This window comes from Phoenix dactylifera, chromosome 14, assembly GCF_051530095.1.
Source record: "Phoenix dactylifera cultivar Ajwa chromosome 14, Ajwa_hap1_PhDact_Kaust_v1.1, whole genome shotgun sequence".
NCBI lineage: Eukaryota > Viridiplantae > Streptophyta > Magnoliopsida > Arecales > Arecaceae > Phoenix > Phoenix dactylifera.
The window spans coordinates 1,707,202-1,729,437 of NC_143203.1; the positions used below are offsets into that span (position 1 = coordinate 1,707,202).

Here is a 22,236-nt window from a genome sequence, read left to right on the forward strand (position 1 = left end):
GGACATGGTTTTAATCATTATATCCGATCCATTATCTGAGTATGGATTTTCTCAAGACATGACAACTTCATCTCTAAAGCATTTGAATACAATAATATTTTATATCAATGTGCTTGGATCTCGAGTGAAATTTTGGATTCTTTGAGAGATGGATTACATTTTGATTGTCATAGTGAAGCATATACTTCTCTTGTTCAAGGTCAAACTTTTGTAGAAAATTTTTCATTCACAAAAGTCCTTTGCAAGCTTTTGTAACTATAATATACTCGACCTCAATAGTGGATAAAGAAAAATATTTTTATAATTTGGATTGCCATGACAGTACTAAAGAAAAGTCATTAAGTATTTCGATGTGTGTTACTCAGCTATGCAGCCCAAGAGAGGAGGGGGGGGGGGGGGGGGGGATGAATTGGGCTTTTCAAAAACTTTTAGCAGCATGCAGCAGAATAAAAACTTAATATGTGTGTGCAAGTGAAAAACGAACTATAGGTAAACATATAAAATAACAAACACCCAAATAAAACACTACATACACATCAGTTTATAGTTGTTTGGTGCTAACCCTGCACTTATGTCCAATTCCATGATACTCTTCTTGAGAATTCAACTATAATCTAAGATTATAGCAACATTGTTTTTCCGAGCTCACAATTAACTCAGTTGATTTTTACTAGAAATCCCTCATTCGGGTGCTGAAAATAACATAACTAGTTTTGTGCTTTTCAACGTTGTCGGAAATGCCGAAAGTTTCATTCAACACTTGAACAATTTCTTCCGACTGTGCATTCTCGAACCTGCGACTAAACTTGTCGTTCATCGCAGTGAGCATAATGCAACGGACAGTGATACGACCGCTGAGCCACTTCTGATAAGTATATCTGACTGTATTCCGTGCATTAGCAGCGGGCTGCTCAAGTGCCGGATTCACAGAAAGGATCCGTTCATACTCTAGCACAATCTTAAGCTTTCTAAGCTAGTTGTTAAAGTTAGGTCCTGTCCACTTGTCGTTATCCAATAACGAACGTAGCGACAAAGTGGTGGCCATTTCTGCTCTGTGCTCATAGAAAAACCCGAAGAGTCGACCTTTCTGTTCTAGACTCCTAAAACCCTGGGGTTGACTCTTGAAGTCCTGGCATCGACTCTTCGGGTCTTAGGGTCGACTCCTAAAGATTCTGAAAGTGGTTGTCTTTTGTTTTTGACCTGTGGCTTTCTAGGGTCATCTCTTGTAAGTCTGAAGTCGACTCTTCTTCACTTGGGGTCGACTCCTCCACTACAAAAGCTTCAAAATAGTTCAAATACTTCTCCAACTTTAAGATTTATTCTTCCGGGCTTCTCCATACTTCTCTAACCTTTCACTGAGCTCCCTATAAAACAAATTAACTTTCTAACAACACAAAATTGCTAGTATCATACTTAAATATTTTGTCCTCATCAAAATCAATCCATTGGGTCAACAATCAATCCCTTTTTCATGAAAAAACTTTGATTATATGCAAAATAAAAACATATTGTGCTTGTAGAATTTATTTATAATTAATTCATTTATGTAAAACATGAAGTAAACAAATATGTTCCTTAAGAACATATTTTATGATTGCTTCATAAATATTTAGCTTAATCCAAGCTAATATATATATATATTCAATTAAGCATATACTCAACTTATTCTCTCCCCTTTTTGACAGTATCAAGAAGTTGCATTCTAAAATTTATCAAATATCAAAAGAATTATAGCAACTTCAAGTTTGTTCCAATCAATATTTAGGAGGACTGAAGAGCTTAAAGATGAAAAATCAGATTCAGAGATTTTGATCATACAACTTTGATGGATCAAACCATTTGGGATTCCAGAGTTTCAAAATTTTAATACATAACAATAGTTAGTTCCTCTCTTCCCATTTTCATTAAATTAGAGTTATTATAATCAATTTTAGTGTGGTCCTAATAACATCAAATATTAGAGTTATAATTTGGTTCATGATTGAAGCACAAGATTTATCAAGCAAGCTTTAAGGGGGATCAGAGTAAATTTCAAAATTAAATTTCAAAAGAGGCCTATTAGAGAGAATCATTTTTTATTCCTTCATATTTTAGTATTCTTTCTCCCCCTTTTGTAGAAGTTTTTAATTTATGTTGTTAAGTTCCATATGATCTTTGCCCCTTAAGTTTTGTTTCTTTCTCTTAATTAATCATTCCATTTAAAGTTTCAGAGTTTGAGAATAGTTTTCAATAAAACTTTTAGATTAATAATTTGATATATGTATTTTCTATGCATTGCAGCTCATCTTAAGTCATTAAGATTTTGAGTATTGGGATATAGAAAATACATATTTCAAATTATCAGATCATATTCATTTAAAAATATGAGAAACTTTATTGGACTAGAATCAAAATACGAGCTAATATTGATGAGTTTCAGCAAGTCTTATAATATTACAACATGCATTGTGGCATTAAGTACAAGTATCATAGAACTAAAGTATCTAAGGCATCCCAAAGAGGTATATCAAAATCAACCTATTCTACCCAATTTACAATTCAATTTATTCCAATTTAGGTTGAATTATGTATCTTTCTATTGCCTAACTATGTAGCCCAAGAGGGAGGTGAATTGAGCTTTTCAAAAAGTTTAACAAAATACAGTTGAATTAAAAGCTTGATAGATAAATATAAATTTTAGCACCAAACTAATAAGCAAAACAAACAACGCAAACAACCAAAATTTATAGTGGTTCGGTGCTAATCTTGACCTACATCCACTCCCCAAGATACCTTTTTTGAAAATTTCACTATAATCTTTTCGGGATTATAGTCCAATTGTTTTATACGGGATCACAATCAATCTAGTTGATTTTCTTAGAAAATCAACCAAAACCTATATCGATTATTTTACTCAGGCTCACAATCAACCCATTTGATTTTTTCAGAAAATCAATCAAAACTTTCATCGATTGTTTTACTTGGGCTCATAATCAACCCAGTTGATTTTTTCTAAAAATCAACCAAAACCTTCACAATCTAATTCAATGTTTGGATGGACCTTCTCCCCAAGTTTCAATTCCTGAAACTTGTTACAGCAAAGTATAGAAAAAATTAAGTGTAGACATGATAAAGTACATTTTCTAAATAATGAATATAGAGAATTAAATGGAGCTTGACATGGTTGGTTAGCTTGATTGATCTTGAAGGCGCTTCACCAACTTTTAGTTGAAGAAGATATGATTGTTCAGCTTATAATGAATGCTCTTAAATGATTTTCTTTTTGAACCTTCCTTTTGCTTTCTCTTTCTTAGTTGATTTTTCTTTGGTCTGCTTGAGCTCTCTTTTTTTTTTTAGGTTTTTCCATACATTTATACTCTTGGAACATATTCCTAGCCATTAGACAAGTAAAAGAGCTATCGTGAGATGAAAAACAGTCGTTGTGACTCACAAAAATACTATTCAATACTATTGTTAGGTAGAGGGGTCGACTCCACATCGTCAAGGATCGATTTATGATCTTCAGAAGTTGACTCGTAATCTTTAGGGGTCAACTCGAGCTTGCTACTATTTCTTCTGTTAGCCTTGAAGACTTGCATTGAGACTCGCTCGAGTTTTGTACGTTTCCTTGATATCAAAACCCAGATCGACCAAACCTATGCTGTGGTCTAGGTTTTACTTCCCTTGTACATTAATCTAAAAATTCAATCACTTTCTGCTTAAGTCTATTTTTGAAAAAAAGAAAAAAAAAAAAAACTAGGAACCACCTACTACCCCCTCCCATCTTGTGTCTTGATAAAACAACCATGCTACTCTCCCAGTCTGCACGATCTACCATCCATCGTTCGTGCATTCCGAACAACTAATGTTAAAATAAATATAGTCCATTTTCAGAAGCAACAACACACACATCGGACGCGCGCGCACAAGAAAAAAAGAGTATAGCTTGTTGGAGCTACAGTGCGCTACTTCGGCCCAAACAACAGCGAGCCCATAAAAAGGCCTAACGATTGACAAATCGAGTTTAACAAAATCCACATTACAGATTCAGCTTCAAAGGTTAAAGCACATAAATTGCCTGACATGATACCTCCATTGAATTCTCTGGATACATTTTAGGCTTGTAAGCTCACGTATGACACATTTGCATGGACGTACAACAAAAATAATTGAGAATGAGGCAGAAAATCTTGTACAACAAATTCCTATTTTATTTGACCCTTCAAAAAATAGGGGCAGCCCAATAGGAAACAATTACGATATTCTTTGTTAAAATTCAATGATGCTATTCTAGTCATTAATAAGTCATTGGCAAGCTGCCCGTGATAGTATAAACATCCATATTCATTGACCCGATGACATTTTAAATAATTGCTTTGAGAGAACAAACTTCTACAATATTTTTCAAAAGTGCCATTAGATGTAGTAATCACCAACATGCTTACAAGGTAAGCAAACTCTGGAGATGGAGACGCCATTGATGAGAGCTCAGCTAAGTTCACCAAGAAGCAGATGGGTATATATTGGAAACATTAATTACCATAACCACTGAAACAACAATTACATAGGAATTCTAGCACTTCAACTTAAAGAGTATTTACAAGCTGAAAGCAGATATTTTGAAGAACAGCCGAATAATCAGTAAATGAAGTCCACAACAATGAGTATTTATAAGCTTTGAATTTCAATATTCTAGATATGTAACCATAACCTGGAATACATGACCAAAATGATCAGAGGCCAAATTTTTTTTTAAAAAAGGGATCTTACACTAACAAATAAAAAAGTTGTATACATATGGTAAGAAAAATATGATGCCTAAGATCATCCCTCTCAAAGAAACATTTAGTTCAACCTTCCACCGACTCAAATATGGATGCTGAATAGCCCTCTTTAGAAGAAATGATCACTCATAAGTCATAACATTAACAATCGTGCTCAAGAGCCCCATAACTGCATATACAGCAGTGCAGAAATAAAACAAACTGTAGATTCATGTAATAAAGCACTTATTCCCATATGCCCCACCTGAGGATGCAAGGGTACAATGAGAGACTGAGAGAGGATGTGAATTGATCTATATAGGTATTTCTATCTATAATTGATGAATGATAATCAAAGTCCACATCGTCTTTTACAGCAAAAGAATGCAAGACTCAACATGCACACATAACTGTGACTTCATTTCCATTGGGCAGTCAAATTCATTCCCATTAAGATGCAGACAAACCTGTACATTCTCCGTCAGCACATCATTTAAGGATCAGAATCTTAGAAGTCTGCAGAGCTAATGATACCACAACATCACGATCATGGTTGTTCTTTTCATTATGCAGGAATTTATCCTGTATCTTCAAGGAAGTTACGCTGTTCAGTAACTTTATATAATATAACTAACAAAAGCAATGAAAACTTCCAATGTGGTTAAAATAGATAAAAAGCGTTAATGCCAACAATTTAAGCAAATGTCCAACCAGATAGTAAGAATAACAGTAAAATATTCCCATGATATGGAGAAAATTAAGAAAACAGATCATGGGTAAATTAATAAAAAAGAATTAGATACCTGATTGATAAAACATTGAGGCAGTGAATACCCAATAGCTCATCTTCACTTTTCCCTCTCCATACTGTTTTTTACCTTTCATGCAAATGAGACAACTAATTATTTTTCTTAGGATTTCATTCCTGCATTAAGTGATTGCGGGAATTGCTTTTTTCTTTCATTTTCTTTCCAAATTTGCTAATTTTTCGAGAGATAGCATTCTCTTCTATCTTGTTAATAGGTATAAAGATACGCAGCTTGAAGTAGTAATCGATGTTGAAATTGAATCTCCCTAGATGACTTCTTTTTGCTACCAAAAGCCTCCAGCATAGATGCAATATGGCCACCGCCTCTGCTGACGGCCTCCCTAACTAAGATCTTCCTGAACTCTGAATCCATCCTGCTGCTCGCAGAACCGAAGCCTGACTCGTAGTACGAGGGACCAAATCGAGCCCTATGTTTGGCCACCTCATCCTGCTGCCACTGATTATCTAGGCTTGCTTGCATGGCAACCTGGATCTGTGCCTCGTCATTTGGAGTAGACGCCTCCTCTGACCTCCTGGAGTCATAGGAAGGTGGCTCTTTCGACGGTCCACCTCCGCCATCTTCTTGAAAATTCTCTTCTTTGCTGCTCTAAAATCAGCGAAGTGCTTCTTAATCAGATGCCAAACTGCTTGTAAGTATTTCCGACACAAATACATCAAGATAGCCAGCAGCTAAGTGCGGCTTCAACCTGGTTACCCCTCCTCTATTGAACTCTGTGTTGCACTAGTTGCACTTCCAATGGTGCGACCCGAGAGCATTTGCCCATAATCTCAATCAATGTCGTGCTCTGGCACCTTTTTTCTGGATAGCTCCATTCCTGCAGGTTTATCAACTATGCCAATTTATCAATTCTTTAGAAATACCAAAATTTCGCAACGATGAAGATATTTTTTTTTTACATCAGAAAATACATCTGATTTATCTAATACATAAAACTAATTTTTCATATTATTTATCTATTTATATATTTTTAATAATTTTTAAATTTAAAAATATGTTTAAATATCATAAATTCAAAAAAATATATTTTGTAGTTCAGAAATTACTTCTGAATTATGTAATACATATTACTAATTTTTCATAATTTTAGTATTATTTATATATTTTTAATTATTTTTTGAATTTAAAAATAATGTTTAAATAGTGGAGTTCACCTTCTAGCATGGGATACTGTCTGTCAGCCGACCAGCAGCGACAGGTTGGGGATTCTATCCTTGACCGAGCGACGAGAAATACTCTCGACTAGGCTGGCAGCCAGATTCCTTTTGGAGCCAGAGTCTTTGGGGCACCGTGATGAGAGCGAAGTATGGAGATCCGATGGATTTGACAGGGTTTCGCACAGGTTGTTACAGCTCCATCTGGAGAGAGATCTGCGTCTATGCCTCGGTGGTACTACCGGAGATCAAATGAAAGATCGGGGACGGGCGGACCAGTGACATTTTGGAGGATGGCTGGTTATTTGCGATGCCATTGAGCAGCTGGCCCACCTTGATCGATGGGGGACTTCTGGAGGGGCGCAGTCTCTGATCTATTTGCTCCGAGCCGACAAGCATAGGACGAGGACCTCGTTCAATGGATTTTCGAGGATAGGCTGGTTGAGCGAGTCCTATCCCTACCAATTCCTGCTAGTGTGCTTGAGGACAGGAAGGTCTGGAGCGTGACCGGAAGGTCTACAGTTACAGCCTGGGACTTACTTCCGGTGGTCAGGAGGTCTCCAGCTCGGCAGATTGACAGGGGCTGGATCCGGAGACTTCGCATCCACCCACGAGTCGCCTTGTTTGTCTGGAAAGTGGCGTGGGGGTGCTTGCCTACTAGAGGCGATGAGCTTCTCCCCAGATTGTATGGACTGCTTAGGCGAGGAGTCTATTTTCTATATCCTGTTCGGTTGCTCGAGAGCTGCTCAGATCTGGGGGGGTGCTACGAGCCCCCCGACCCTCAGCGACAGTGGGCGGTTCCCGAGGACTTTGTGCAGCTCTTGCAGACATCTACACGATAGCCGAAGGCGGGAGTCAAGAGTCAGGGCTGCCTACCTAGCCTATCACTGTTGGCTAGATAGAAAAGCCCGAATCTTCGAGAACATCAAGTGCATTCGAGACAGGTAGTGGACAGGGCTCTTCTCTAGGTAGCGGAGGTCCTCCGCCCCCCCACACCATCATCTTTTAGGACAGCCGGAGAAATCCGGGGCCCCCCTTGCGCTCTTGCAGTGCCCAGGACCGTGTTGGTCTCATGGGAGCCCCCACCCCCTGGTTGTCTCAAGGTGAACTTCGATGGAAGTGCTGGCGAGGTGTATCAGGAGGTGCGAGCTCCGTCATCAGAGACCATGAGGGCAGATTGGTAGCGGCAGGGGGTCGGAGGATCTATGACACGTCCGTAGCCTGCGTTGAGCTCAGAGCTGCATGGAAGAGTATTACCTATGCGAGGCGACGACTGGAGGTGGACTGCATCTTCCTTGAGGGTGATTCGGCCACGATGATCGAGTGGATCCGGAGTCGGAGTCGTGATGTCGATTCCAGACCGCTGCTCCAGGACATCCGTAGACTCTTAGCCGAGTGTGGACTATCACGGACTTTGCACATCTTCAGGGAGGTGTATAGCATCGCTGATTGGGTGGCTTCCTTCGCGGTTCACCACTCTAGGGGCTTTGCTTGGGTTGACCCTGCATTGGTTCCTATTTCCTTGCTTAGGCTTATCTTTTCTAATTCAGTTGGCTGTGCTCACACCCGTCGCGTGGAAGCTACTATTGTACCAAAAAAAATAGTAATATTTTAAAAAATTAATTTCAGCTCAGATCCAAGTAGAACCCAATAATGCATGCTACATATATTTTTCTAGGCCTTTGAGCATGCATCAAATGCGACTTATTTTTCAATTTTTTTCAAATTTAGGCCTAGGCTACTGTGCGCTTGATCGTATAAAAACTTGAATGAATGGACACCAAATTTTGCTATAAAGTAGCTTGCATCTCCCTAAATACACTTCAAAGTTTACAATTTTTTTATTTTTATTTTTTAAAATATTTTTTAATCTTTTATTCCGAAAATATATTTTTAATTTTTAAAAATTATATATAATCCAAAAATTAAATTTTTTAAGTCATCGTGTAGATTTCCATAGATCTATAATATATAATAAAATCAAGCCCAAAACGAAAATTTTGGCATAGTCTCTCCTTATTTTGTAATTTTGAAGCTATTTTTTCAAGCCAAAAAAAATGAGGAAATAAGATAGGGAAGAGGAGCAGATCTTATTTAGGCTTGAATCTTTTTTCTGAAGTGCTGAATCGGTGTGCTTTGACCTAGTGGAAAGGGTGAATGGTGGAAAGTTCTCCGCCGCTTATAAATGTTTTTGAGGTCTTTTCGGGTCTTCCCAACAACATTTTAACAGCAGACAAAGCAAAAGACAGAGGCCCGATTCAAAATCGGGTCGACTTGATGCAAACCGGCTGATTCGCACCGAGTTCGAACAAAACCGGCCAGCTGGTTTCAGGCCAGTTCGCACCGGTAAGGTCCGGCTCGGACCTTTTCCGGCCGGTTCCAACCGGTTCAGGGTCGGAACCGAATCTAAAGACCGGTTGGCATTCCTTGCCCCCAATTGCCCGGTTCAGCATTCCTTGCCCCCAACCAAATGGACCCCAAGGATCAATTTCAAAATATTCGGATTTAAAATTAGCTGCCTGCCACAAACATGCAAAACATTAACTTACCACAAATCAATATCTGAAGATCGTTACTGACAAAAGAACACATCTTATACTAATGGAAACTAGTGGAAGTAATTCCTTTGCAGGCATGAGAGAGGAAACATTCATCAAATCTTTAAAACAATAGCATTATAAAACATAATGGACCTATTGATCTAAAAAGAATAGTGTGGAAAATCATGAATTAAGAACTTAGGGAGGAAAACAGGATACCTTTGATCGCACTTCTGGCAAGAAGTGCTGGTGAAGATTCCATTGCTACAATTTCATTAATTAACCCGCTGTGGATGTTTTTGACTTTACATTCCGTGAAAGGCTACCTTTTCGGAGCAGAGGATTTTCTATAGAATATACAAGAAGATTTCCATCCTTGGTCCCAGCTAAGAAACATTCTTCAGGAGTCACCACTAGAGATGTTATTATCTTCCCAACACCTTCATACCTTCTAACAACATCAAGCGAATGCATGGAGCGCAAGATTATTTGTCCATGATCACCAGAACACACAAGAAAGTCTCCACAACTACTAAGTTCAATGCAGCTGAGACGGCCATTAGATTCAGAAGAGGCAATATGTTTTCCATTAATAGAATACATATGCAAACTCAGGTCATTATCAGCATAGATGACAAGTCTTCCATGTTGTGATGCAACTAGCTTTGATAATGCACAACCAGCTGGATGCTGGACGGACCGTACATATGTTCCTTCACGCAAGGTGTGGAACATACAAGTACCATCTTTTGACCCACTGATAACTATATCAAGTTCTGTACTAACAAACAAGCATGTGATGATGTCATCATGACCACAAAGGATATGGAAGGGGCTTTCAATGATGACATAATCTTTTCGGGGCAACTCAGTTTGAATACTTCGAGATCTCCTCTCTGTGGATCTCCCCTTATATGTTTGCCATACCATGACTGTCGTATCATAACTTCCAGTAGCAAGGATATTTCCATCAGATGACACTGCAACATCAATGAACTCTAATTACGTAAAAAAGAACTGAAGGCAACAGTTACGTACAAGTCATAGACAGAGATATTTGATGGAGAAAAGAATTAGCTCTTGATTATAAAACTGAATTAGCTACCAATATAAATACAATAATAATTGAAAGCAACTGAGAAGGATAGAGAAAAGAATTACACCATCTAGACCTTCAAATTAGCACTCAAGTAAAACTAGTTCTAATAACTATCCGAATCAAACATAGATGCAAAAACCCAAAAGTTCCAGCAAGGTTGTACCAATGTTGCCAACTACTTGCATATTAATATAGATATTTGAAAGGAATGTAGAACATGTTTGTTAGAGTTAAAAACAGTTGCCAATACTAGTATATAAATTCCACAAGTTGCATATTTTTATTTCACTAATAGCTTTTGTTTTTACAACAACTACACATTGTTTTGAAGCAATATCTCTTTTGTCCTTTGCAAGAGTTTCAATCTCTGCATCAGGGCTCATCCTGGTCCGCAACCAGGTCAGTACTGGACTAGTGGGACTGTATGAGACCAATCGAGACAGACTAAATGACCATTAACAGCAAGAACGAATAGAAAAGAATTTAAAAATTAAAAAATTGGCATCCCACCTGGTTTAGGGAGACCCAGGACCACCTCAGGACCTGGTCTCTCTCTGAACTGGTACAATACCGTTGAGAGAGATCAGGTCCTTGATGTCGGTCCTCGAAATTGTACAAATTTGGCTTTACACTAATAGATGTGGCATTCAGTGCACATGTGGACCTAAAGTTTAAAAGATATGAATACAGGAGCACCAACACTAAAACTTCTTGAAAACTTCAAAGATCTAGTATTTGAAATCAGCTCCTCTCTTTTTTTCTAACTGCAAAACCCAGTATCAGTGGGCTACACCCACACATGTAGTGTGTGAGTCCCCATTGTACCCCCCCCCAAAAAAAAAAGACAGTATCAGAAGCATTTTTCAAAATCCAACAACTTGTTGCTCACCTACCATACGAAAGTTGAGCAACATTGAATGACAACATAAGGCTTTGCTTGTCTCCCCAACCGAAAGCATCTGATTTATGGTTAATTTGTTTCAGAAAAGCATTGACCACCAAGGAATGTTGAACGGCGCACGTCTTTTTGGCCGGTTTGGTACCGGTCTGAACGGGACCGGACCGGTCCGGTGGCCGACCGGTACCGGTTCGGCGATCCTTATTGACCACATTATCGCTTTGCAAATAAACAGTACATGGAAAATTTTTTCAACCTGTTATTCACCACCTAACCTGTCTTATGATATGCTTAGGAGTGTTTGTATTGATTTGTGAGAAAAGCATTGAATGTTAAAGCCAATGTAACTCCAACTTCATCCTGTTCGAAGATCATGGCCACAGACTAGAGATAAGTAAGAAAGGTGGCAGCAGGATAAGGAAAAACTTAGTTTTGAATGCACAAGGTGCATGTAGCTACCGGAGAAAACAAAGAGGCTAAAATTGTGCCTTGGGTAACACATGAAGAACTTTCAGAGAACACGTGCAGATCACAGTAAAAGTACAAACAAGAAACAAATAGTGACACCCGGCACTAGATAAATGACCATGACTACAATGCCGCAAATAAACATCATGAAAATAATTATCAATATAAAGTTAAACAACAAAAATATTTGAGTTAGGCAACGTCAGAATTTATGATAAATTGATTGAACCAAAAAAATATAAAAAACATATAACAAAATTTGATTGGATGGAATAAACCATGGAAAATCTTTGCACTTGGGTAAAATGCCAAAGAATTCTACTTCTTTATGGCTGGTTCATGGAGAAGGTTGAGTAGTAAGGAGTTGTTCGAGTTTTATATTTGTCATTCTAGGTGATACTAGCACGTTTCAGGAAAATGGGTGAATTCAGACCCCTACTGTTTGACAAAGTCCTTAGTTCTTCATGAATTTTATGAAACCAAAATTATATTACTGAAACACAGCTTAGATTTATATTTGCAAATATAGCATGGTCAAAGGAAAGGAAGTCATATGATGATATTCAGATCAGTTTTGCAGCTAACCCTAACAAGGTCTCTAATTGGAATATGTGAATGAAAAGCTAGCCTTGTTAGACTGGAAGTGGCTGCTACACCCTGCAACTATCACCAAGTTTTCTGTAGCAGCTATCAACCATCTTGGGGCAGGCAGGGTGCACAATGAACACTTCACTGCCTTGTAACATATGCACTCTTTAATCGTGACAATAGTAACATCAGGTTTCTATGGAGTTCAAGACATCGAGATCTGATCAAGCTTAGTAGTTGATTTACATATATTCAAATTTTCTATATGATGAAAGAGGTGGCATAGAGGCACATTTTTGTTAACTGCTACAAAAAACATCGCACATGTTTAACTTAGAGATATGAACTCTCATCAAATTCGAGGGAAGATACTGGTAATTGAAGTATATGCGAAATACAAGCAACAGTTCAGGAGTGTAGTCAATGGGTATCCATAATACAATTACCTGCAAGACAACTGACAACATCTCTGTGCTGTCGGATGCTTTGCACAATCCTTCCATCATTTAGGGATATTACTTGGAAACTATTATCCCAATTGCCACATGAGATCAAATAGTTTTCATTAAGATTTTGCAATGTTCCCAGGCACTGTCTTCCAAATTCAATATTTTCAGCCAAGGGGGTACAAATTTTCCGAGGAGGAAGAACATCAGAACCAACTCCAAAAAATGGTTCCTAGACAGAAGAAAAAAATATATATTAGAAAATATTCAAATATATTTACTTACTAATAGTATCATCACCATACTAAACAGAAGAAGTGATAATACTGCATCATAACACGAAACATGACAACTGAGTGATCAATGAACAAAACCTGGGATCCAGAAAATGTGAAGTTTCCACCAGACTGCAATTGTGTTGTCAACCACAATTTTATCGACAAGGTTAACCCTTGGTTCACCATGACAATATTTGAGTCCAACAAACCAATAAAAAGTAAAGCCGATGGAGGATTAGTTGCAATAGAAGTAATGGAAGTCAATGTGATCGATGCAGGGGCAAAATATAAGGGATGGGCAATAGGAATTGGAGGCCCTCTTCTTGGATGTTTTTTACGAAAAATTTGGATTGGTGTCTGGCCAAAATTTGCAATCTGGTCTTCAATTGCAGATTTTTGTAATATATCATCCATGTTCTCCAAGTCAACAGCACCTTCATAGGTTAAATAATAAAATATATTGGCTGCCTGCGATCAAATATCACTTCCACAAATTAGTGAACTTGCACTACTAAAAGTTCACAAGTATTGAACAAAAGCAATAGTCATACCTCCACAGCAGGCCTCCCACGTTGCTTGTAACCAAACACCAAATCAATCCAGTGATGGAGATTAGAACTCACGTATTCACTCTCTAGGGCTTCTCGATTCCTACGTATGAATTCTTCAGGAGAACCCTGACATAATGATTTCAAAACCAGAAGGAAAAATGAAAATAGAAGAAAATTAAAGAAAATAAACCCTAACTGATTATCTGCTGGGCATGGTGCCTTAAAGTCATGATTCCATGTACAATATACTTAATCAAGCATCAATAACATGTCAACCGCTCACTCCATGCGTATAGGATATTATTATGTTAGCATGAGATGTCTGATCCCCATCCATGTTGGATCCACATATGGTTCCTACAACAACAGTTCCTCCATGTCAAGAGAACCCAAAGCTTGTGAGTTTCAGATTTTCTAGGAATCTACTAGAATTTCTGTCATGTAAAATTCCTTAATTAGGTGATGTTAAGATCACATGCTGACCTGATCTAAACTCATGTTAAGATCCTAGGAAACTTATATGATTGCATTTCCTATTGAGTGCTGATTATGTTACAAATCCAAAATTTATAGCTTTGCAGGACAAATAACATATCTGGATCTATTTAGAGATGCATGATTTATTCGATATAAGAAGATATATTAACTGAATGCACTTGAGCAAATAAGCAGTAAGAAAGAGGTATTATGTATATATCATGTATTTCAAGAGTAAATTAAGCATAAGGTCCACCATCAAGTGAATATTTGAGAACTTCTTCATCAAAAGTGGGCTAAATGATACTTACTGATTTTGAAAGATCATATTACAGAAATCTCCATTAATGCATACACAAAGACATGAGTTTGCTCTACCAAAAGGAAAAAAAACAAAGAAAAGACACAAATGTCCACAAATTTAATTACATAGTTATAGTGTTAAAATTTGTAAAAGATGAAAAATCATGATTGGGGCATAAATCATGAAACGGAACAATTTCTGATCAATGGTTTCCAAAATCCCCATTTTTCCACAAAACTGTTCCAGATCAAAAAAAAATGTGACAAACAATTAATCATTTAAGCATTCATGGTCACATTCGTACCCCTGTAGCGAGAGAGAATATCTACTCTTTGATTCCAAAATCAATAATTGAACATCCAAATCAAAGATTCATACGATTGATATGCTGAACTTAAAAGATTGATTTTGATGATGCAAAACAATTGAGTTTAAGGTTGACTAATATATTTGCTTGGGGTTTAAGTGATATATTTCAAAAAGCAAAGAAGAAAGCCTTCACCACTCTCAAATGAAGATCATCCATCTAAAGCTCCACATGCGAAAGCTAAACCCCCAAAAGCCATGAAAACATTCTTTGGAAACTTACAAATAAGCATAGAAGATTTCATCTGAAGCTACCTCGAGTCGACCCCGGAACATTGTCGCTGATTGATACACCTTCACGAGCCAACTCCAACAGACTGCGAGTCGACCCCAAAACAGTCTCAGAAGATGGACAAAAAGCCAAGAATTTCATCACATCAACGAGTCGACCCCAGCTTAGCACGAGTTGACCTCAAAATGGTCACAAAAAAAAGACAGAGAGCCAAAGAATTCACTGTATTGGCGAGTCGACCAAAGAAACTCACGAGCCGACTCCAATATAACTAGAGTCGACCCCAGAAACAGTCGAGTCGACCTCAAAACAGCCACAATGGAAAGACAGAAAGCAACGAAAGATAGTCCATGAAGAGTCGACCCCTGAAATCAAGGAGTTGACTCCTGAAAATTTTAAGTCGACCCTAAACTGAGAGAGTTGACTCTATAAGGGCCATAGATGAAAGACAAAGTGCAACAGAAATAGAAGCAAGCTCAAGCCAACTTTTGAAGATCATGAGTCGACTCTTGAAAATCTTGAGTCGACCCTAAAAAACTGCGAAGTCAACCCCTCTACACCTGACAACTATAACGGCTAATTTTTCTGCAAGTCTAAATGGTTGTTTTCTCCTCTTAATGGCTCTATTAACCATCTAACGATTAGAAAAGTGTTCCAACCTTCTCCAAAGAGTATAAATGCAAGCGAACACCACAGGAAAGAGCAGAGTTCAAGCACCACAAAAAAAAAAATCCTCTGAGAGCTAGAGAAAGAAAAGAGCTTCAAAGAAGACATCATTTAAAAGCCTTTATTGTGAGCTGAAAGAACCCATCCTCAACTTTAGAAAGTTGGTGAAGTGCCTTCAAGAGCATTCAAGTCAACCAACAGAGTCTTGCTTCACTTACTGTTTTGTGTATTTATTTCAGAGCAATACTCATTGTGCTTTAATTCTTTCTACTTTTCATTGCAACAAGTTTCAAGTTTGAAAGTTAGGGGAAAGGCCCATCCAAACCTGTAATTGGATTGTGTTGAGCCTAGTATTGGCTCGAGGTAGGTTTTGGTTGATTGGCCTGAAAAATCAACTTGGTTGATTGTGAATTCGGAAAACAATCAGCAAAGATTTTGGTTAATTGACCTGAGAAAATCAACTAGGTTTGGTTGTGAACCCAAAAAACTGTACTGTAATCTGGGATATAGATTATAGTGAAGTTCCCAAGAGGTCTTGAGAATAGATGTAGACGCAGGATTGGCACCAGACCACTATAAACTTCTTGTGTTTACCTTCGTGGTTTCCCATGATTTAATTTCTTGCTTATTTATTTAAGTGCTTATTTATTGCTCAAAGATTTGTCTATCAAGCATTTAGTATTGATGCATCATCGATTAAAGTTTTGAAAAACCCAATTCACCCCTCCTCCTGGGCTGCTTAGCTGGGCAACATGATTATAATTTATACCACTAGCACCTATAAACCAAAAATTATGTTTTTGGTTGTCTCTAACCTATGCATCAAGTGGGTGCAAAAATGAACAGTTAAAGCAATAGGAGAACATGTTTTGCTAGTGGATCTGAAATTAAATACTTTATCATGTATCTTAGAACACTAGCATAATGGAAACCATCCATTTTTGTGTTCACATGATAGATTTTTGGTTTCAAGCATTTTAAATGGTATATTGTGATCAATGGTGTAGATCTTCAAATTGAATTACCATAATAGAATCGAGAGGAGTAGATACCCTCTCTCAAAAACTCTCCTTTTGAGAGAAGCATAATCCATCTCACACACACAGAAATAGGTAAACATATTAGAGCCTATTACATGCTCAAATGTATATTTAAGCCAAGTGCATTATACGAAATATTGATCTGTAAAAGGACTCATAAGGAAATCGAATCCTTTGTATGGAATTTTAGTAATAAATACTCAAATTTAATGATTGATAAGACCCTAAGCATGAATTAGGAAGGTATAGGGATTAACTGTTAGTATAGTAATGCCACTTCTTGTTTAATGCCACTACTTGCTTATGACCACATCATGCTTGTCTATTGGCCCGTGATGGAACTATCACCTTAGGAACGACTACGTCATGCCAATTCCCTTTAAGCTGCCATCTCATATTTGTTACACCTTATGGTAGAGCAACCATCTCATGCTAGAAATTCAGCCACCTAGCTGAACCTCAACACCTAGCTACTAAACTAGGATGGCTGGACACCTTATGCTTAGAAGCCATCTACAAATAGGAAGGTACTACTCTCTTTCTACTATTTGCAGCTATAGAAGTCCCGACAGCCTATAGCAAATAGTTAGTGAAGAAATGATTAGTAACATTTGTATTTTTTATACTTTAGCTATATTGGTTAATTAGATCTTACATGATATCAAAAAAATATGTTATAGACTTAAATGTTATTATTAAAAGTGTTCTTAACAATGCTGGTTCTTAATAATGAAAATCGCATATTCTATAAATTGAAATAAACTTTTGGTTAGTCGGTGAACCCCTAACCAGTGGGTATAATAGTTGGTTATCAATGAGCCCTTGACTAGCTGGTACAATAGTTGGTCTTGGTGAAACACTTAGCCAATGGGCCTATCGATCAGTGAACCCCTGATCAGCAGGTATAAAAGTTGGTTCAGTAAACTTCTAACCAACGGGTATAACAGTTGGTTACCGACCGGTTGATACTAAGACGATCAAAATGAGTGTTTCAAAGTTTTAGTGTATTCAGGTGTTTTTAAGTGTATGCAGTGTATTCAAGTGTTTTGAAGTGCATGCCAGTGTATTCAAGTGTTTCAAAGTGTATTTTAATATTTCTCTAAATGACTGTTTTCGATAATTTTACTTAAAAACACATGCATCGGATAGTTTCAAAAGTATTCTACTTTTTTTTTTAAAAAAAAACAAAGTGGTATTCGTAAATGTACATAACTGATATCTTTTATAAGATATTGTGCATTGGTAAATTACTTTACCGCTTCCATTGTTCTATTTTTTCAAATACCGTATCATTTGCTATGTTTGGCTACCTACTAAGCTATGCAGCTCGATCACCTATTTATTATATTTCAGATTGAAAGACAAATTGACATTAGGCTACTAGCAAGCCTAAAGTATTGTTAATATATTTAGTGAAACTTCCACTACGAAGAAAGACTTTCATCCTTGTCCGTACTTTAAGGCTTGTAGTCATAGAAGTGATTGTATTAGTAAACCTAGGGGGGATTTTTGAGATGTACCTATACTGAAGGATGTGAAATGTGTCATAATATGAACTACTTTGTGTACTACAAGATTTTGTGTCATGGTTTGGCTTCAAAGTTACATATTATAAAAAAAAATTGCATGAAATTTACCTTGCTCTATTTGAATGAATGACCATTAGGGGTGCAAATGGGTCAGGTCGGGTCGGGTCCGGGTCCGAGTCGGATCGGGTTCGGGTCCAAATCGGGTCCAATTTTTTGTGCTTTGGGAAAGGATTTGGGCAAATCTAATGGTCATATCATAATTATGAGGTGCTGGGTGACCCATGACTTGAAAGACTTGCAATTGACCTCCAGTCAGAACAGATGACCCCTGACTAAGTCGGTCTACAAGCCAAATTTCATATCACACTATTTTTTGTCCATATGACTGATTGGATGGAACTTGGTGTCTCCCAGCTCCCCTCTCACGAGGACAAAAAAAATCCCAGACCTTCTTCCAAAATCCAATTCCATTGCAGAAAACTGGCACATGACCCATATTCAGTTCGGTGTTCCCTCACTTCCTTCCTGCAAAAGTTAAAAAAAACAGAAACCGAAAAACAGAAGGAAAAAAAGAAAAAAAAGCCTGCTACCGAGACACCAGAGGTATCAACAGTGTAATAGACCGAGAGAGGATCCTCACGGACCAATAGTGCCACGACCCACATAAAAAAAAAAGAAAAAAAAAAACTCTCTTTTGCTTTTTCCCCCTCTTTCTTTCTCTCTTCGGATCCATTCGGATCGGGTCGGGTCCGTTCGGTGAACCCAGACCCGACCCAGAAAATGATTCGGGTCCAATTTTAGGACCCGACCCGGACCCGCGGGTCCTAAAATTCGGGTCGGGTCTACGCGGGTCAGGCCGGGTCGGGTCTCGGGTCGACCCAACCCATTTGCAGCCTTAATGACCATTATAGTACAATTACTTGCCATGAGGCTTCAAATCATAATTTTGTGCATCTCCAACAATAAATGAGAATTTAGGCTATTGACTCATTCAGATTGTACTCTCTCGTTATTTGGCAAATCAGGTTCGGGGTCGTGACATAGAGAGAGGGAGAGGGAGAGAGAGATAAGAGAGACACTATACATATACATGTGCATAGATACATGTTAATGCAAGGTTTATCGAACCGGTACCACCAGTCGGTGGCCAGCACCATACAATATGGGTCCAAACCGTCCATTCCAGGACGAACCGTATCTTTTTTTTTTTTTTGAATTTTTCAAACTGAAGTTGGCAAATGGTTTTTGCTCGAAATCGGCAAACAATAAAATAGGAAACAGGTGATCCCTGTCTCTCTCCCTCTCTCTCGGCCTCCCCGTCTCCCTATGTTTCAAACCAAGGTAATGAACCATGCCAGTAACCAGCCAGTCTGGTTTGGTACAACCTAAACTGGCCGGTTCAACATGGTTCAGCAAACCATGATTAATTAATCCATGCATAGTGTTTATCCATACTAAGAATTCAAATACCTTCGCCCATGGTGGGAGAGCAACATCACCCAAAGGTTCACCATCTTGCTTAACACCAAAGTGATAAGAATTTGAATTGACAAGAAAATCAGGCATATAAAAGAATTCAGGTATGAGTTCCTTCACATCGCTTGTATTGGACAAGCAGTTATGATATGTGGCCTCGATGCTTTGGAAAAGACGGTCTGCATGATCAAATTTACCACCCTGTCCAGGAAATGCAGAAGATGTATAACTAATATTGACACACATAAGGACTATCGTACATGAAGAAATAAAACATAATCCAAACTAGAAATATTAAAAAAAACAAAAGATCTTCAACATAGAAGTTCACCTAATGCAAAATATGAAGGAAAAAAAAGGATAAAAGTCTTAATACCTGCAAGCTACGGTGGAGAGCAGTAAAAGGTTCTAGCCTAAGTAGGTAATAAAGCACAATACCCATGCTGGAATAATGAGATCCATAGTAAAAGCTGCAAGAGCATAAATGCAACAATGCCATTAGAATGTAGTTGAACCAACAAAAGAGATAATAGTATACATTCAAGGGCATCATTAATCACCTAGGAATATCAGGATCACAAAAGTTACAATATCTATCTTTGAAAACCTACATAAAACACAAGAATAGAATTAGATGGTCCTCTTCAGGACATACATGAGCATATATAGCCCAACCATAGATGTTACCTGAAATCGTTTCAAATCTAGTGCACCAACTGGTTTTGAAAGGTCCCTAAAAGTAGATGACTTGTTAAAATCAAGTGTTTCTGATGAATAATCAGCCAACACCCAGGGAAAAACAGGATATTGAGTCAAATCATTATAAGATCTGCCAGCAAGAGTATTGAGAATCATTACATATTCAAAGTTGCTAATTTCCCTTCTTCTCCAACTTTCCCTAACATTTTCAGCCATCTCAACTGCTACACGTCTATCAATGAAAGATATAATTCCATTTCTTTCTCTGTAGCTTCCTTTCGGGAATAAGAATTCATTCCTGAAAGAGACTACCAATGTTCCAACTTGTTTAGCAACCTTTTGGGATGCAAAGTTCAAAAAAATAGGGGGAATTGAATCATTAAAAAAGACCTCGATTGCTGTATACTGTAACAAGTATCGAGTCAAATGAACTGCTTTTATCTGTCAATAGCAAAAAAGAGATTAATAAATGAAAGACTACATAACAAAATGAATCAAGATCAACAGCTACTATGAAATGAAAAATCACAATAGAACGATTCCGAGCTACACATACCTTGGAAACATTCCATCTCCGGTGGCGTTTGATTTTATTGGGCTGATTATATTTTGAAGCATCTGAGTCCATAATATTAACTGCATTCCCTTTTCCATGATCAGCATCAAGACTTATCGACCCTTTTTGCAGCTTCTCCTTTTGGTTTCCTCCCATTTGGTCATATTTGCTAGAATCTGAGTTTCTTAGATCTTGAAAATTATTGAAAACACATGAACCACCTGTACCTTCAACCAAAAACTCACCAAAAAAATGCAGTACATTTTTCATGATTGCTAAATGCCCTGCCATTTTTCTCTTTGGTGTTACAAGCACGCAAGGAACTGACAGACAAACCTAGAAAACAAGAAAAACAAATGAGGAGCCATATTACATTTTCTAAAGTGTTTGATTATACATTAAACTGGTATACCTCACTCGAATCATTATCTGTGGTACCAGTGAACAATTCCTTTTTATCCTGAATATTATCCACTTGGTCAGTGCAATCTTTCAGATAATCTGAACGCTGGTTATCTACAGAATTATTTAGGCTGGATTCAATTGGTGTAGTTATGTCATTGGCATGCTCACTTGGCTCTGAATTCCTTTCCTCAGCAATTCCTCGTACTCCCTTTAAAAGAAAGCGCTTCATTTTCTCAGGAATATTAGCCCCACTGCCAGTAGGGAATTCGCTTACAGGTTGGCTGGTCTCACTGGATAATTTAGTTGTTGAAGGATGACAAAGTTGTTCATCAAATTTATAATTACGCTTGAGTTTGAGTCTGCGTCGCCAAGTATCCTCTGTCTTATCAAGTTTCCAGTGGGTCACAATATTATTTGGAAAAGGATTGGCAGACCATGGACCTCTTTCATCAATCAAAGCACGGAACACATGTATCCATTTATCCTGGCAACAAACCAAAAACAATTGTCATACTATCATCTAACTATAATAACAATGAAACAAAATGAATCAAGGCTTACAGCAATAATTTGCTGGTCTTCATCATAAGCAAGCCGAGAAACAGTTATTCTGGTATCATCTGAAGAAAGGATTGTATTCATGTTAGATTGAATTTCATCCTCCAAGGTCTTCCATTGGTTCATCTCTGTAAGAGAATGCTCATCAAGTTTAACATGAAACTCCTGCAACTGCTTTATACGGTCATCCTTAATAGCCCTCAGGTATTTTGCCTCATCAACTGCCTGAGAATGAAGCAAAACATTTCAAAGCTTGTTGCACAGAAAATAGTATCAGAGGAAAGATTATTGTAGTGCCACTGCACTTAGATGTTTTTTGAATAATACTTTGTTCTTT

General features: G+C 37.7%; 1 protein-coding gene across 17 annotated transcripts in view; it reads right to left on the reverse strand.

Annotated features, from left to right (window-relative positions):
• Window positions 1-4,625: 4,625 nt before the first annotated feature.
• The window catches only part of LOC103710848 (binding protein), a 124,194-nt gene continuing 106,583 nt past the window's right edge, over window positions 4,626-22,236 (reverse strand). For 8 of the 17 annotated variants that reach the window (XM_088710773.2, XM_088710774.2, XM_039118975.3 and 5 more), the window contains 12 exons: window positions 21,903-22,124; window positions 21,349-21,825; window positions 20,937-21,272; window positions 20,369-20,821; window positions 20,242-20,288; window positions 20,058-20,151; window positions 19,676-19,882; window positions 13,592-13,717; window positions 13,137-13,508; window positions 12,763-12,994; window positions 9,483-10,243; window positions 4,626-5,324 (listed from right to left, as the gene is read on the reverse strand). In XM_088710773.2, coding sequence (XP_088566899.2) covers window positions 9,543-10,243; window positions 12,763-12,994; window positions 13,137-13,508; window positions 13,592-13,717; window positions 19,676-19,882; window positions 20,058-20,151; window positions 20,242-20,288; window positions 20,369-20,821; window positions 20,937-21,272; window positions 21,349-21,825; window positions 21,903-22,124 — 3,267 coding nt within the window. In that variant the 3' untranslated portion in view covers window positions 4,626-5,324; window positions 9,483-9,542. Of the gene's footprint in view, window positions 5,331-5,726; window positions 6,387-9,482; window positions 10,244-12,762; window positions 12,995-13,136; window positions 13,509-13,591; window positions 13,718-13,773; window positions 13,949-19,675; window positions 19,883-20,057; window positions 20,152-20,241; window positions 20,289-20,368; window positions 20,822-20,936; window positions 21,273-21,348; window positions 21,826-21,902; window positions 22,125-22,236 lie in introns of those variants that run through there. The other 9 variants (XM_088710770.2, XM_088710771.2, XM_088710776.2 and 6 more) reach the window with 9 other exon arrangements.